The sequence below is a fragment of the Medicago sativa genome, chromosome 5 (assembly GCF_051527215.1).
Source record: "Medicago sativa cultivar Bolivia chromosome 5, Bolivia_mono, whole genome shotgun sequence".
NCBI classification, from domain to species: Eukaryota; Viridiplantae; Streptophyta; class Magnoliopsida; order Fabales; family Fabaceae; genus Medicago; species Medicago sativa.
Genome location: NC_140753.1, coordinates 1418409 through 1432578, shown reverse-complemented (window position 1 = coordinate 1432578; position 14170 = coordinate 1418409). Strand labels below are relative to the sequence as shown.

The 14170-nt window shown below is 35.0% G+C and overlaps 2 protein-coding genes and 1 pseudogene across 3 annotated transcripts; 1 reads left to right on the top strand and 2 right to left on the bottom strand.

Annotated features, from left to right (window-relative positions):
* Positions 1–1050: 1050 nt before the first annotated feature.
* Positions 1051–9033, top strand: ATSUV3 (ATP-dependent RNA helicase). Its single transcript, XM_085712208.1, has 16 exons — positions 1051–1238; positions 1508–1640; positions 1993–2114; positions 2217–2407; positions 2612–2752; positions 3008–3130; positions 4943–5020; positions 5397–5565; positions 6391–6503; positions 6673–6753; positions 7464–7529; positions 7706–7770; positions 7913–7958; positions 8040–8156; positions 8528–8619; positions 8701–9033. Exons 1-16 carry the CDS (start codon positions 1181–1183, stop codon positions 8813–8815), a joined length of 1710 nt encoding a protein of 569 aa, XP_085568334.1. The 5' UTR covers positions 1051–1180; the 3' UTR covers positions 8816–9033.
* A 1105-nt stretch (positions 9034–10138) lies between these two features.
* On the bottom strand, positions 10139–12127 carry LOC146918955 (triacylglycerol lipase 2-like; annotated as a pseudogene). Its single transcript, XR_015011310.1, has 6 exons — positions 11807–12127; positions 11541–11643; positions 11168–11308; positions 10674–10784; positions 10436–10579; positions 10139–10321 (listed from the first exon to the last, which is right to left on the bottom strand). The product of XR_015011310.1 is annotated as a triacylglycerol lipase 2-like (transcript).
* A 114-nt stretch (positions 12128–12241) lies between these two features.
* Positions 12242–14170, bottom strand: LOC146918954 (Pentatricopeptide repeat (PPR) superfamily protein). Its single transcript, XM_085712209.1, has one exon. It carries the CDS (start codon positions 14132–14134, stop codon positions 12485–12487), a length of 1650 nt encoding a protein of 549 aa, XP_085568335.1. The 5' UTR covers positions 14135–14170; the 3' UTR covers positions 12242–12484.

The window sequence follows — 14170 nt, the reverse complement described above, 5'->3', positions numbered from 1 at the left end:
ACCGATCAAATGAACACGTCAAGAAAGCATATTCCCAAGTTGAATCATGAAAATGAAAGGGTTTCTTTTTTTGGACAAAGAGAATGAAAATGGTTTTTATTGTATTTTGCTCCTTTATTTTACTAAACTCACAAAATAGATCATCTATTTTAATATCAAATTTTGATCATTCTATTATTACATCTGCTGCAATTTTGGTTTCAATCATATGTTTTATCTTTAAAGATAGTGATTTTTGGTGAAAAAAAATGATTTATTGTCCCAATGTTAAATGTAAGGACAAATTATCATTTTTTTAGATGAGAGTTTATATCTTTTTTGTCAAAAGTCAACATTTTTAGATAAAAACACGAATTGGGACCAAAATTGCAATAAATGTACAAATATAAGAACAAAAAAAGTTTGATTTAAAAAAAATAACTATTTTCATAAGTTTAATAAATTAAGGACTATAAAATGCAATTAAGTCTATAATCAATTTTATTTTCGAAAATCAGTATTTGATCCAATGATCTACTAATGTAAGAGACCAATCAAACTCTCTACTATGTTTAAAGTCACAATAAAATTGAATGTGGTGGAGGATTGTTGAATGTGGTGGAGGATTTGAAAGTGAGACTTTGAAATGAACAACATCCCTCCCAAATCAATACTACTAGGGTCCTTGCCTATTGACTTAATTTTGAGTTTATGAAAAATAGTTGATGTAAATAAAAAAAAATTATGTCAATTCATTAATTCTCACTAATGAAGAATTGTATTTTCATAAGTTGGTTGAAAAATTGTTTTGACAAACTTATAAATAATATATATAAACTTATTTATTTGCATATGTTGTTTTATATAAGCTCAAAAATAAGTCATTCTAAATCGACATGTAAGTTTATAATATTTTTTTTGTTGATCAATTGTTAACATGCAAGTTTATAATTTATTAGCTATTTTTTTTTTGAGAGAACAATTTATTTGCTAATTTTTCTTTAAGAAAAAATAATTTGCTAATTAATTAATTAAAAAAATTAATGTTGCTTGGTCCAACCAAAAACAATTAACGTTGCTTGAAGAGGCGTAGAGTGAGGTTCGGAAATCCATCCACCACCAGCACCGGCGGCACCGTTATCGCATGATATGATATGATATGATATTATTTCATTCTATTTGACTTCAATTTCCAACAACAATGGCTTCCTTTCTTCTTCTTCGCCGCAACTCCAACCTCCTCGCTCGCTCTCTTACCGGTGAGCTCCTCCTAATTTCAACGTCTAATCATTTTTTTCTCAATTCCATTATACTTAACTATATAGCACATGCTTTAATTAATCATAATCAAGTGTTTTCCAATGTTTTATTTTTTTTTTCCCTTCAACTTTAAATAATTTATTTTCATGTCCAGAATCAGGGTATGAAACTACGTATATTCATATTGCTAATTCATTTTTTATTTTTTTTTTGGATTATGTTTAAATTCCAATGTATCTTACGTATTGCTATTATGTTGGTATATCAGGTAATTATAAGGACCAATTTTGCCCATACTTTCAACCCAAATTTGAATGTTTAGGTGCTGCTTTAAACAGTGTACATCCATATAGTCGCAGTTATGCTTCTGGTTCCATCCGAAATGAAATTACCGACATGACGTAAGTATATGCATGTATGTTCCATAGGTATTCAATGCTATGAAGCACGGACACTGACACGTGTCACACACCGGATACGCCTTTGATCAGTAGTTTTGGTGCTGCAGAGATTCAATGTGACATGTTATATTAGTTTGGAAATAAATTTGTTTGTTTTTTCTTTATCTCAAAGGTTGTTAAATAAACTTTGATTTATTTATAATTCTGTAGACATGTTTCATTGCCGTTGAATTGATGTGTGCTATCTTTTTTATACTCTTTATTGTGCTATGTAATGCCAGATTATATTGTGTAATTTTTAGTTTACATTTGGTAGTTGTAAATGCTGATGATCAATTTCTGTTTGTTTTAGTTGCCCTCATACATGGTATCCGCTGGCCAGGAGGAAACGTCGCAGGGTTTTCCTACATGTTGGTCCTACTAATAGCGGTAAAACATATCAAGCACTGAAGCAACTTCAGTCGAGTGCTTCTGGTAAATTGCTTCTCAATCTTTTGAAATGGCAATGGTTAATCTGTAATGTTGATCAAAATATGGTAAGCTGAGTAATTTAGCAGTTTCGTTTTTGCTTTGTAGGAATATATTGTGGCCCTTTAAGATTGTTGGCTTGGGAGGTAGCAAAGCGGTTGAACAAGGCAAATGTTCCTTGTGATCTCATAACAGGTCAGGAGAGAGATGAAGTTGAGGGTGCACATCATAAGGCTGTTACAGTTGAAATGGCTGATGTATCAACTGACTATAAATGTGCTGTTATTGATGAAATTCAGGCAAGTTAAATTTTCATTTAAAATAATTTATTCATGATTGAAGCATCTGCATTGTGGAAAACATAGATGGCTTTGTGAGCGTTGCTGGTCATTTTTTCGTGTCTTGTTACTTTATGAAAATATAAGCATGTATAGGTTTTTCACCTTATGCTTGTTATTGTGATAATTTTCTATGTTAACCTTTATCTCTCTTTCTGCATTTAGATGTTGGGGTGTAATACAAGGGGCTATTCTTTTACACGTGCTTTGTTAGGCATTGCTGCCGATGAACTTCACCTCTGTGGTGATCCAGCTGCTGTTCCTCTTATTCAGGAGATTTTGGATATTACTGGTGATGAGCTTGAGGTATTGAAACTTATGTTCCCCATTGAGTCTCTGAATAATCTATAAAAACATTTTCTTTTTTGGGATAGGGGGTGGGAATGGGACAAATAAACTATAGATAAATTATTGGTTACAGTAATTTCATTCCCATGAATTCGCCATTATGGTAAAAACTGTTCTCGAGGCTCTCTGCTTGCTCATGATGTTTTATACTAGTTTTATTAAAATGCAGTTTGAATCTCTCCGACGGATTTTTTTTCTTCATATGCACTGCAGGTTCAATATTATGAGAGGTTGTCACCTTTAGTCCCAATGAAGGTTCCTCTTCGATCCTTGTCTGATGTAAGAAATGGCGATTGCATAGTTACCTTTTCACGCCGGGATATATACAAATTGAAGGTAAACTTTAACATCTTTTCACTTTATTTAGTACGAGATACGGGAGATACATGTAGAAAATTCACGTGAACATATTTTATTGTTTTACTATTTTGGTGCTCTGAACAGTAATCAGTTTGCAACTTTAATTATAAATTTCCTTATGCACTCTGCATTTTTTCTATGACATGGACCCACTAAAAAATTTAGCTAGCACTTGATTGTGATTGTCTTATCTCTACTATGATATAGTTCACAACTAGAATCAGATCTTAATTCACTCCAATCTTTTAGCATCTAATTGAACATTACAATTTAAAGTGTCTCTATAATCATGTTGCTGGTGCTATTTCTGCTAATGAATATATGAAATGGAGATAATAGATAAATTGCCAGAATTCTATCCGCTAGAGAAGGTTTAATCGCTTTAACAATCTTTAAATCGTTATTTTTTCTCGACTTCGTTCAGAAGAAGGTGGGAATGATGGGATATAATATTTTTTCTCGACTTTGCTTCAACAATCTTTTAATCATTAGTTCATGTTCATCTTTCCTTCCCGTTCTATGCTTTCTTCTACCAGCAACCATATCCGTGTCTATTCATTTCACAGCACGTTTTATGGTGATTCAACAATTGGAGGATTGTAGACTAGAAGCTCGTTTGGTGGTTCATCTATAAGTTGCTTGCGGGCTGTTTGTTGTCGTGGGTATCTGGCTATTTGGTGGCGGTGGCTGTTATAGGAGTTTGAATAGGTGATTTATAGCTTTGAATAGGTGGTTTATGTAGCCGGTGCCGCCGCGACTGGTTCGTTATCTAGCTGCCTCTGGTGACTCTCTTCCGCCTGAACTGGTTTTTCGACAAACAGTAACACTGAATCTGGACTCCTTCAGTGATTTGTTTCTGTTCATTGCGCCACTGCACCACCATTGTTGACTGCCTTTGCAATCTATTTTTGAGTTTTGGTGGGCCGATCGCTTTTGCTTCAAGATCAGGAATCAAATTCTAAATTCTAGATTTGGGTTTGTTAATGGTGTCATATCCGGCGGACTGGGGTTTTGTTGTTTTGTGCAGACTCTCTCTCAAACCGTGTTGGTGTTTCGTTCCCTTACTAGGTCACGAAAGGGTGATGATTGTGTCTGAGGGTGTGGCTTTTAATGATGGGTTGTTGAAGAAGATTGAAGAGTGTAGGAAGGATGAGGAGTAGGGAGAGAGTAGTTCGACTTGGGATGTCTAGTTGGTTAGGACGAGGATCAGAGGGTCTGTGCTGAGGCAGAGGTGTTTGGGGTTGATAGTAACGGGATTTCGCTCAATTGGTGTTAGGGGAATAAGTCTGTGGATCGGGCGGTTGGTGACTGGGAAGAAGAGAAGAGTTATGTGGGGTGGGATCTTTTGATCCTACTGATTGTTTGAATAGGTGATTTGGAACCTGGGAATTTGAATTGGAATCCGGGAGATGTATTGTAACATAATGTGGTGTTGCTTTGGGGTTTATGTGGGAGGTTCTTTGGTGTTTGTTTGCAACAGCATGGTGGTGGATATTGGCATCGTGGGTTGCCTTGTGTTGGAGTTTTATGTTATTTAGGTGCTTGTTGTATTTCTTTGTTGCTTTTGGGTGTTTACTGCTATAGCAGTACTTGTTTTCTTGTAGTGGCCCAATTCGATAATGTCTTGTATTCGGATTGTTGCATTATTAATAAAATTTTCTGTTCAAAAAATAAAATAAAAAGGCAGACTGCTAACCTATTTCGAATTCAACAAATTTAATTGCATTTGGGAAATTTTGTTTATGTACTGTGGACTAACTTGTTAAAGTTGACATTCATATTGCTCAGAAGCGAATTGAGAGAGAAGGAAAACATCTTTGTTCGGTAGTATATGGTTCACTGCCACCAGAGACTCGAACAAGACAGGTGTGAGCTCCCACCTTTTTCTTAGAAGTTTTAGGCTTCCCTTTTGAATTACACATGTTTCATGGGAATTTGATCTTTAGGTTTTAACGTTTACATCCCAAAACAATAATATTTTCCCTCTGTCTTGTTCTTTTGCGTCTTTTGTATTTCTAATTCAGACAAAAACCTTCATGCTGGCTATTATCAGTTTATATGGTTTTAGTGTTATTTCATGGTTTTGTTGGGAAATTCCTTCTCCTTTCCTGTGCACTTTACAGGCTTACCATGATTAACTTGCTATATTTATCAAGATATGTTGATAAATGTTTCACCTTTCCTTTGTATTGTCCCCATCTGCCAAGGATTTGCTGAGTTCAAAGTTTCATTAGGACTGCAGGCAAGCATGTTCAATGATGCAAGTAGCGAGTTTGATGTTCTTGTCGCCAGTGATGCCATTGGAATGGGCCTTAATCTAAACATCTCTAGGATAATTTTTTCAACAATGCAGAAGTTTGATGGTTTTCAGATGCGAGATCTGACTGTTCCTGAGATCAAACAGATTGCAGGTAGTATGTAATTATTTGAAGCAGATTGCCATTGCTCCAGAATTTGATTAAATGACTGTAACTGATATATGATAACTCTGATCATTTATGTTTTTTTGTCAATAAATAGATATATTTATGTCCAATAAGAGTAAAGGGAATTTTTTTTTGGGTGATTCTGTAAATGTCAAATCAACTTTTGAGCTGTGGATAGCCTTCATAATTTTTCTACCCTTATATTTTAATATGAGGCTGCCCAGCTATACCTGTTGTGTAGTGAATTTAAATGAACTAATTTAGCTTGCATAAGCAGATGTCAAAACATTCTTTCTTTTTATGGCATACCTTGGAATGCTGATTATTTTGGATAATGCAGCAAAGTTATTTATGTTTTTGTCAAGATTCTATGTGGGACAGTCTATACGCGCCCTGGAAAAATCTTTGCAGCATTATAAAAAAGATTTAACTTCCGGTTTAAGTTTATTTTTATTCCTAATCTCCGCGGGCTTCAACATGCCCTTTTTTCACCTCTCTTCTCTCACTCTACTCAACTCAGCCTATTGTTTCTCCTTGAGGGAGCTAGACTCTATTAATTTTGATTTTTCTGTCTTATTTTATATATTTGAATCAATTCGTTTTTAATGTTTATTTTGGACAAATGATTTAGCATAAACTTCAGGTTTTAAAAATGATCACTAAAGACAAATCTCTATTATTTACTGTTCTAGCAGATTTTATTTTTATATTCTATTATAATAATGTGAAGATTTGGAGTAATATGTCCTGTATATTTGATTGTGCATCATACATTATTTTCACTTCACTTGAATGCGTATATTCATGCAGGGAGAGCTGGTAGATATGGTTCAAATTTCCCTCTAGGAGAAGTAACATGCATGTCAGAAGATGATCTATGTTTGCTTCATTCAGCATTAGACTCTCCATCGCCCATTTTGGAGGTAACCTGACTACGAAATGCCTAATTACTCTGTACTACTAAATATGTATGTAGTGTAGGAGAAACTGAAAATAGAGAAAGCTTCTAGTAAGTATACACCTTTATCTGAATTTTGTTTACTTATTTCAATTCTTTCATTGATGATTTGTGTAATATATATTCTGATGCAGCGTGCTGGACTACTTCCCTCCTATGAACTGTTGTATATGTATTCACGGTTACACCCCCAAGCTGGTTTCTATCAAGTATTGGTGAGTTTTGTGCTTGTTTAGTTGCACGTCGGAAACCATCAAACACAAATTTAAGTGTATGAAACATAATTCCGTAATAATACATTTTAGACTCTTTTGAGTTCAAATTGATTTAGCCACTAAAATCAATTAATCTCGCCTGTTCGGAACTATTATGAGTATTTTTTGCCCCATAGAATGTGTTAATCACTTTCTTTGTTATTGTCTCCAAATATAATCCATTTTACTTTAAAATCACTTTTAAATGAGAACACAACAATTCATACACCAACAATTATAAGTAGAAATTACTATATAACTACACTTACACGGTAGAACCACATACACTTACTATATAACTAGAAATTTGTGAGGTACATAGTTTTAATGGTTGTCAAAGCAAGACTGCAAGTACAAAGAGAAATACTCCCTCCAGCTCAATTATAAGTAACTTTTCATTTTTTAGGTTCAATGAATAAATGATGTATGTGGTCTATAATATAGACCACATACATCATTTATTCAATGAACTTAAAAAGTGAAAAGTGCTTATAATTAAGACCAGAGGGATTATGTGATTAATAATTATTAAATAGTAAATGGGCAGGTGTTAACAAACATATTGTTCTCTTCATCTGTCAAACTGTCAAAGTTGAATTTCCCTAGATTTCTTAACATTAGAATGTATTATTGCCCAAAAATACATATTTACTATCTCTTTTATATTGCAGGAGCATTTTGTTGACAATGCCAAATTATCTGAAAAGTATTTCATTGTTAATTGTGACCAAGTATTGGTATGTCTTTGAATAGCTGCTTTGTCATTGAATCATTAACATTTCATATCAATGTCATATTGCTCTTCATTAGTACTACTGTATCATTTATCTAATATCCCTCAATTATTTGATTGTTTACTGATTTCCCTTCTAATTGCTTTGTTGTGGGTGTTGTTTGTATGTATTGGCACCAGAAAGTGGCTGCTGTTGTTGATGAGTTTCCCCTTGAATTGCGTGATAAATACCTTTTTTGTATCAGGTATGTTCGTATCTTTTCCGAAAATTTCGTGTTTGCAATGCAATACCCACATCTTAAGGACGGTTCTAATAGATTAGGGCGTCTGTATTTTATATAATTTAACCTTTTCTGTTTCATTTTTACTGATTTCCATAATACTCAGTCCAGCTGACATGGACGATGAGATTTCATCTCAAGGCCTGACACAGGTAATTAACATTTAGTAAGTGTCAAATATGTTGATGTTAGTTTGAATGGTAAAAAAATTGACATGATGCATGTTGTACCAGTTTGTAGAGAATTATGCGAAGAAAGGCCTTGTCCGACTTCGAGAAATATTTACACCAGGAACATTGAAAGTACCCACGACGCCTCAAGCTCTTAAGGACCTGGAATCCATCCACAAGGTTTTTACTGTTGCTTTAATTTTTATATCCTCTGACACAACATTAAGCTTGTTTGGTTTACTATCTATGAGACAGTGAACATCCATTTCACCAACAAAACCCCATAGTAGCTTTCACTTCGAAGAGATTTGTAATGTATGTGCATTGAAAGCCAGACATACCTAACTGTCAAGGTCCAATAAATGGTCATGGTCGTGTACAATTTCATAACTTCAGCCACCAGTTTAACAACCATGACCACCATACAGAGTTGCCAATTGTTTACCTTCATTTACTTGGATGGAAAATGTTTATAATCCCTATTTTAATTCATTTTGAACTAGTTAGCTTCTGAGTATATTTGTGAGTTTTTATTGGTGCTAAAACTGCAGGTCTTGGATCTCTATGTTTGGTTGAGTTTTAGGTTGGAAGATTCTTTCCCAGACCATGAGCTGGCTAAATCTCAGAAGGCCCTTTGCAGCATGTGCGTATTGCTTAGTCTTCGTGATATACCAATTTGTCCAATTTTATCCTTGAACTATATATTAACAATTTGATTTTATAGGCTGATTGAGGAATTCCTTGATAGATACGGGTGGCAGAAGCCAATGGCTAGACGGTTGCCTTTGCGTAAAGTGTCAAATTCTCTGTTATCCCAAAACTTGAGGCAGCATTTATAAGTTATGCCCTTTCCATACCAGGAATATGACCCCTGCCCTCATTTGTATGCTTAGCATTGTAAAAGTTTCAGAAAACAGTATCTTTTTTTTTTGGTTGTTGTATATTCTAGGTTCTTTTGTAACCCCTTGGGCGATTCTTTCTTATTTTTATCATGACCTGTTGTTGTACTACAAATTAAATTTGCATAGTAAGATTAAATTATCCCTTTTTTTTTTTACTTGAGTTTTTTTTTCTTCTCTGTCAAATTATTACCTCATTTCTTCCTCATATTATTACGTTCCCTCGTTATTTCTTCATCCTGGTACTGTTATTTTGATCTTTTCATCTTGTATGTTCTATCTTCATATGGCTCTATTTTATTTATTTTGTTTACGTTGCTACCATTTTTTTAAAAGAAGCAAACTTAACTCATTCCTTTCGTGTAATCTATGCTGAAATAATTTAAGTGTGACTATAAATAAACCATTTATTTTGCTTTTATTATAATCCTCTCAGTTACGTTCTCCTGGCTTATAAATCAACACGGAACCTTTCTAGCATTACAATTTAGAGAAGATATATGCATTAGGTGAGGAAGCCTTCATTCTAGAGATCAACTAACTAACTTTTTCTTGTTTCTTCTTCGTTCTCTACTCTTATTTTTGCGGTAAAAAGGAATTAGATTAGAAATATATCCCCTCCTCTTGCAAACCAAACATATATTTAATTAAAATTCATCTATTTCAAAATCTCTTTCCTCCCCTACGTTGAACCAATCGGACCCTTCGAGGTCAAGATTCTAAGCCATTGAACTCGATTTATAAATTAAAAAATTAAAAAACACTCCTGCTACACTTGGAAACCAAAATTGATGACTTTTCTAGATGAGAAGATGCTTTTAAGGGATTAATTTTACAACAATGCAATGCAATGCAATGCAATGCAATTGAATAAATCTTGGTGGAACATTAATGATAAAAACCAAGGGTATGTATGGCGCATAAATATCAGTACTAGGCCAACTATCCAAACAGTCCTTTCAAAAGTGCAGGGAGTCAAAACTCCATTAACCATTGATTTTCATAAGTGCAATTACATGCCAACTGAGGAAAGGGTGTATCTAGTGTAGATCTATTCTACTCTTAAACTAAGGCTTACAAAAGAAAAATTCTATAGATCCACCAATCACCAACAGTCTACTCATGGGATCAACCATGATCCAGCCTGAGCCAACAAGTCCTCTTCTAGTGAATCTTGTGCTAAAAGTGCACTAAACATTTTGTTCACCCAGAACATGTCCCGCCATCAATTCCTCAATCTGATCTTTCTCCTTTAACTTGCTCTTAATCTCGAGCTTTCGCATCAATAGCCTGACTGTGATCTCCATTGGATTAAATCCCTTCGAGACCATCTCCTCAAAGAATGTGCAAGCCTCCACAAGTTTTCCGCTATTAGACAGACTCTGTTAAGAAGAAACTTACTTACCCTTTAAGGCTAAATTCGAAAATTCTCAATTTGTACAGTGACTGTTAAGAAGAAATACAAATTTTCAATGTTAATATTTGAATTTTGAACAACGATTATATCTATTTTGTTTCAATTTGTGAAAAAGAAACAATGCATTTATCAACAAGTGTTACCTCTGCAATGAAATGGTCAGCAGCATTTTTTGCTACAGGTGAGGTTATCTAATCAACATAAGCAATTGGTCAAAGTAAGGCAGATGATCTCAACTTGTCCAATTGTTGATCTTTGGAAAAAGCAGCCAATGCAACCAAAGTTCCCTACAAAAAGGAATTCAACAATCTTCATTACTCATTACATTGAATTATATATATGAAGAGGTAAAAACTTACAAAAATTAACCAATTAAATCACCTGTGAGTGACCAACGTAGTGTAGTTTTTGTCCAGTTTGATCATGCACATACTGGAATGTTGCTGGAAGATCATATGCAACTAATTCATCCCATGACCAATTCCAATAATCCTAAATATTTGAAACCTGATATTAGCAATGGAATCAAATTGGACTACCTAAAAGTACTAACATGATCCGAGATTTTCAATTTCGAGGACTGGTTTGAAATATTAAAAATTCCAGAGTCTAAGTTGAGAGCGTCTTATAATTCCACGGATGATTTTGGATATTCAATGGAATCAAATTTCATGACCAGAGAAATGCAGCAACATATTCTTTTAAATTGTGGTCTGCAACGGATTAAGGGGCCACAACATAAAGGATTTTGAGATCTTCACAATGGCACCGCAACTGCAATTTTGACCACATTGACTGCATTTTTCCACAAGGTTTGTAGTGTAACCGCGACTTAAAACCATGTAATATAGTAAAAAAAAAAAAAAAAAAATAACCGAGTTGTTATTAGAAAATGATGTATGTCCATGACTATATTTGGTTCCTCGTGTGTTAGCAATCCAAATATCAAATCCATTATCTGCCAACAGAAATGCAAGAGATTGACTTGGTGGTAGCAACAACCATGTCACACCATCCTACAAAAACACACCAATCATATAAATGCTTATGCATAAACTATTTTAATAACAAAAGATAAACTAAAGTCAAACTGTTTTCGTAAACTCTCCTTGAGAATGAAAACAACTTATGGCCATGACATAAGCTATTTTTATAAGCTCTCCTAAACAGTATCACACATGTTTATGTCAGTAATATATAAACTCAAATAAATCAATCCAGCCTATAGTTATAGTAACCACCACTAACCATGAATAGTCCATGTTGTAGCATAACTGGTATACTATTTCCAGGTTTCCTTCTTTGGTAGAATTCTTTGCATGTTAAGAACATAACCATCTTTTGTTGTCACCTAAAAACAATTACATACATATAACATATAGAAGCTAGTTAGAAGCTATTACTTGCTCTAAAAGCAATTATATACATAGTAGCTGGTTAGAAGATACTTTTTGCTCAAAATGTTGCTGATTTCTAATAAAAAAACAGAAACATGTGAAAGCAATACACAGTACCAAGTGTTCTTCACAAGCATAGCCTTGTGTCTTCAATAGTGACGAGCATACACCATCATTGAGTTCTGGTGCCAATGCAGTAATAGTGCTTAAGGGTAAGATTTTTGTTCTTGATGCAAGAGTTAAGCCACAGAAGAGAATCACAAGTGTTATTGAGAGTGATACTGATGACTTTGCCATCATGTATTTTCTGATGTATTAATCTTCTTAATTCAGGCATTATTTATATGAACAGAAAACAGAATAGAAACACAGGAAGGAAAAAATACTATAAATTTATATTTATTCTATCCTTAAAACTAAGGCTTACAAAAGCATACACCATCATTGAGTTCTGGTGCCAATGCAGTAATAGTGCTTTAGGGTAAGATTTTTGTCCTTGATGCAAGAGTTAAACCACAGAACAGAATCACAAGTGTTATTGAGAGTGATGACTTTGCCATCTTGTATTTTCTGATGTATTAATCTTCTTAATTCAGGCACTATTTATATGAACAGAAAACAGAATAAAAACACCGGAAGGAAAAAATTCTATAGATTTATTCCACCCTTAAACTAAGGCTTACAAAAGAAAAATTCTATTGATCCACCAATCACCAACAGTTTACTCACGGGATCAACTATGATCCAGCTTGAGCCAACAAGTCCTCTTCAAGTAAATCTTGTGCTAAAAGTGCACTAAACATTTTGTTCCCCCAGAACATGTCCCGCCATCAATTCCTCAATGTGATTTTTCTCCATTAACATGCTCTTAATCTCGAGCTTTCGTGTCAATAGCTTGACTGTGGTCTCCATTGGAGTAAATCCCTTTGAGACCATCTCCTCAAAGAATGTGCAAGCCTCCACAAGTTTTCCGCTATTAGACAAACTCTGCACCAGAAGCGTATAAGTTCCCCGATCAGGGCTTAGATCATTTTTAAACATGTGATCCAGCAAAAACTTGAGCACCTTCATCCTCTTCTTTTTGCAGCACATCTTGAGTAAAGGATGGTAAGTCTGAAGATCCGGCTTGCACGATGTTTCTTCCATTTCTTTAAGCAACCTAAGAGCAGTTTCTTCCTTTGAGTGTGCACAAGCAGTACTAATCATAGTATTGTATGTCACCACATCTCTCACAACCCCTTGCTTAGGCATATCCTCAAAAACCTCACAAGCATCCTTTAACCTACCAGCTTTGCCAAGAATGTACATCAATGAGCTATAAAATGGAGTGTCGGGCACAATTCCATCCTTCTTCATTCTTTCATATTCCTCCAAAGCTTTGCTCAATTGCCCTGCCTTCCCGTAACCAAGCAACAGAATAGTATAAGTCACAGCATTCGGAGGACAACCATTTCCCCTCATCTCCTCCAAAACATCATCAACTTTGCGAAAATCCTTATCATGACAATAAGATTCAATGAAATTATTATATGTAAAAACATTCGGCTCAAACCCATGTTCCTTCCTGTCCTCCATCACTTTCCGCGCTTTCTCAAAGTTTCTAACTTTGCACCACCCATTTATCAAAATATTGAACGACGGAGAACTCAACGGAACGGAACTCTTAAACTCATCAAGAACATTATGAGCAATTTCAATACTTTGTCCTTTCACCAAAGCATCCAAGAGCTTATTCAGCGCAGCTGTATCCTTTTCGACACCATACTCACCCATTCTGCGAAACGCTTTCACAGCTTCTTCATGCCTCTGAGCCTTTGCAAACCTCCTCATTACCTTACTCATTGTATCCAAGCTCACATACCCTTCAAATCCTCGCATTTCCTTCACTAATTTCCACATGAGATCAAATTCCTTAGCTTTCCCCAATATATCAACCATCAAATTGTACACTTCAGGAGAATGCACATAAGGTGTTTGTTTTTTCGCCCAAATGAAAAAACCATATGCCGCAACCCAATCATTTCCGAATCTCTTCAAAATCTGCATAACCAAATTGTTGGAAACCTGAAAACTACTACCGTCGAGCGCTTGAGCAACATGGTCATAAGATGAATGACGCTGTTCCTTAAGAAAAGTGCTGATTTTTTGAACATCTTCAAGGTGGATGCTTTCTTCCAAAGATGGTTTTGCAAAGAGTTTGGGTTTGGTTTGAAGGATGCTGGAATCAACCCAATGAGCGAGAGAAGGGATAACGAAATCGTCGTCGGAGTTTGAAGGGGTTGGGTTATCGGAGAACATGACCCATGGTGGAAGTTCAGGAGATTCAGAAGAGTTAACCACCACAGTGCAGAAAGGGTTGATGAAGAAATTGGAACTGCGAGCAGTGGTGATTCTTGGAGAAAGGTGGCGAGTGAGGTGGTGGAGGATTCTGTACTTTGACAACATTTTGAAGCTATGAAGGTTTGATTTGTGGTGTGGTCT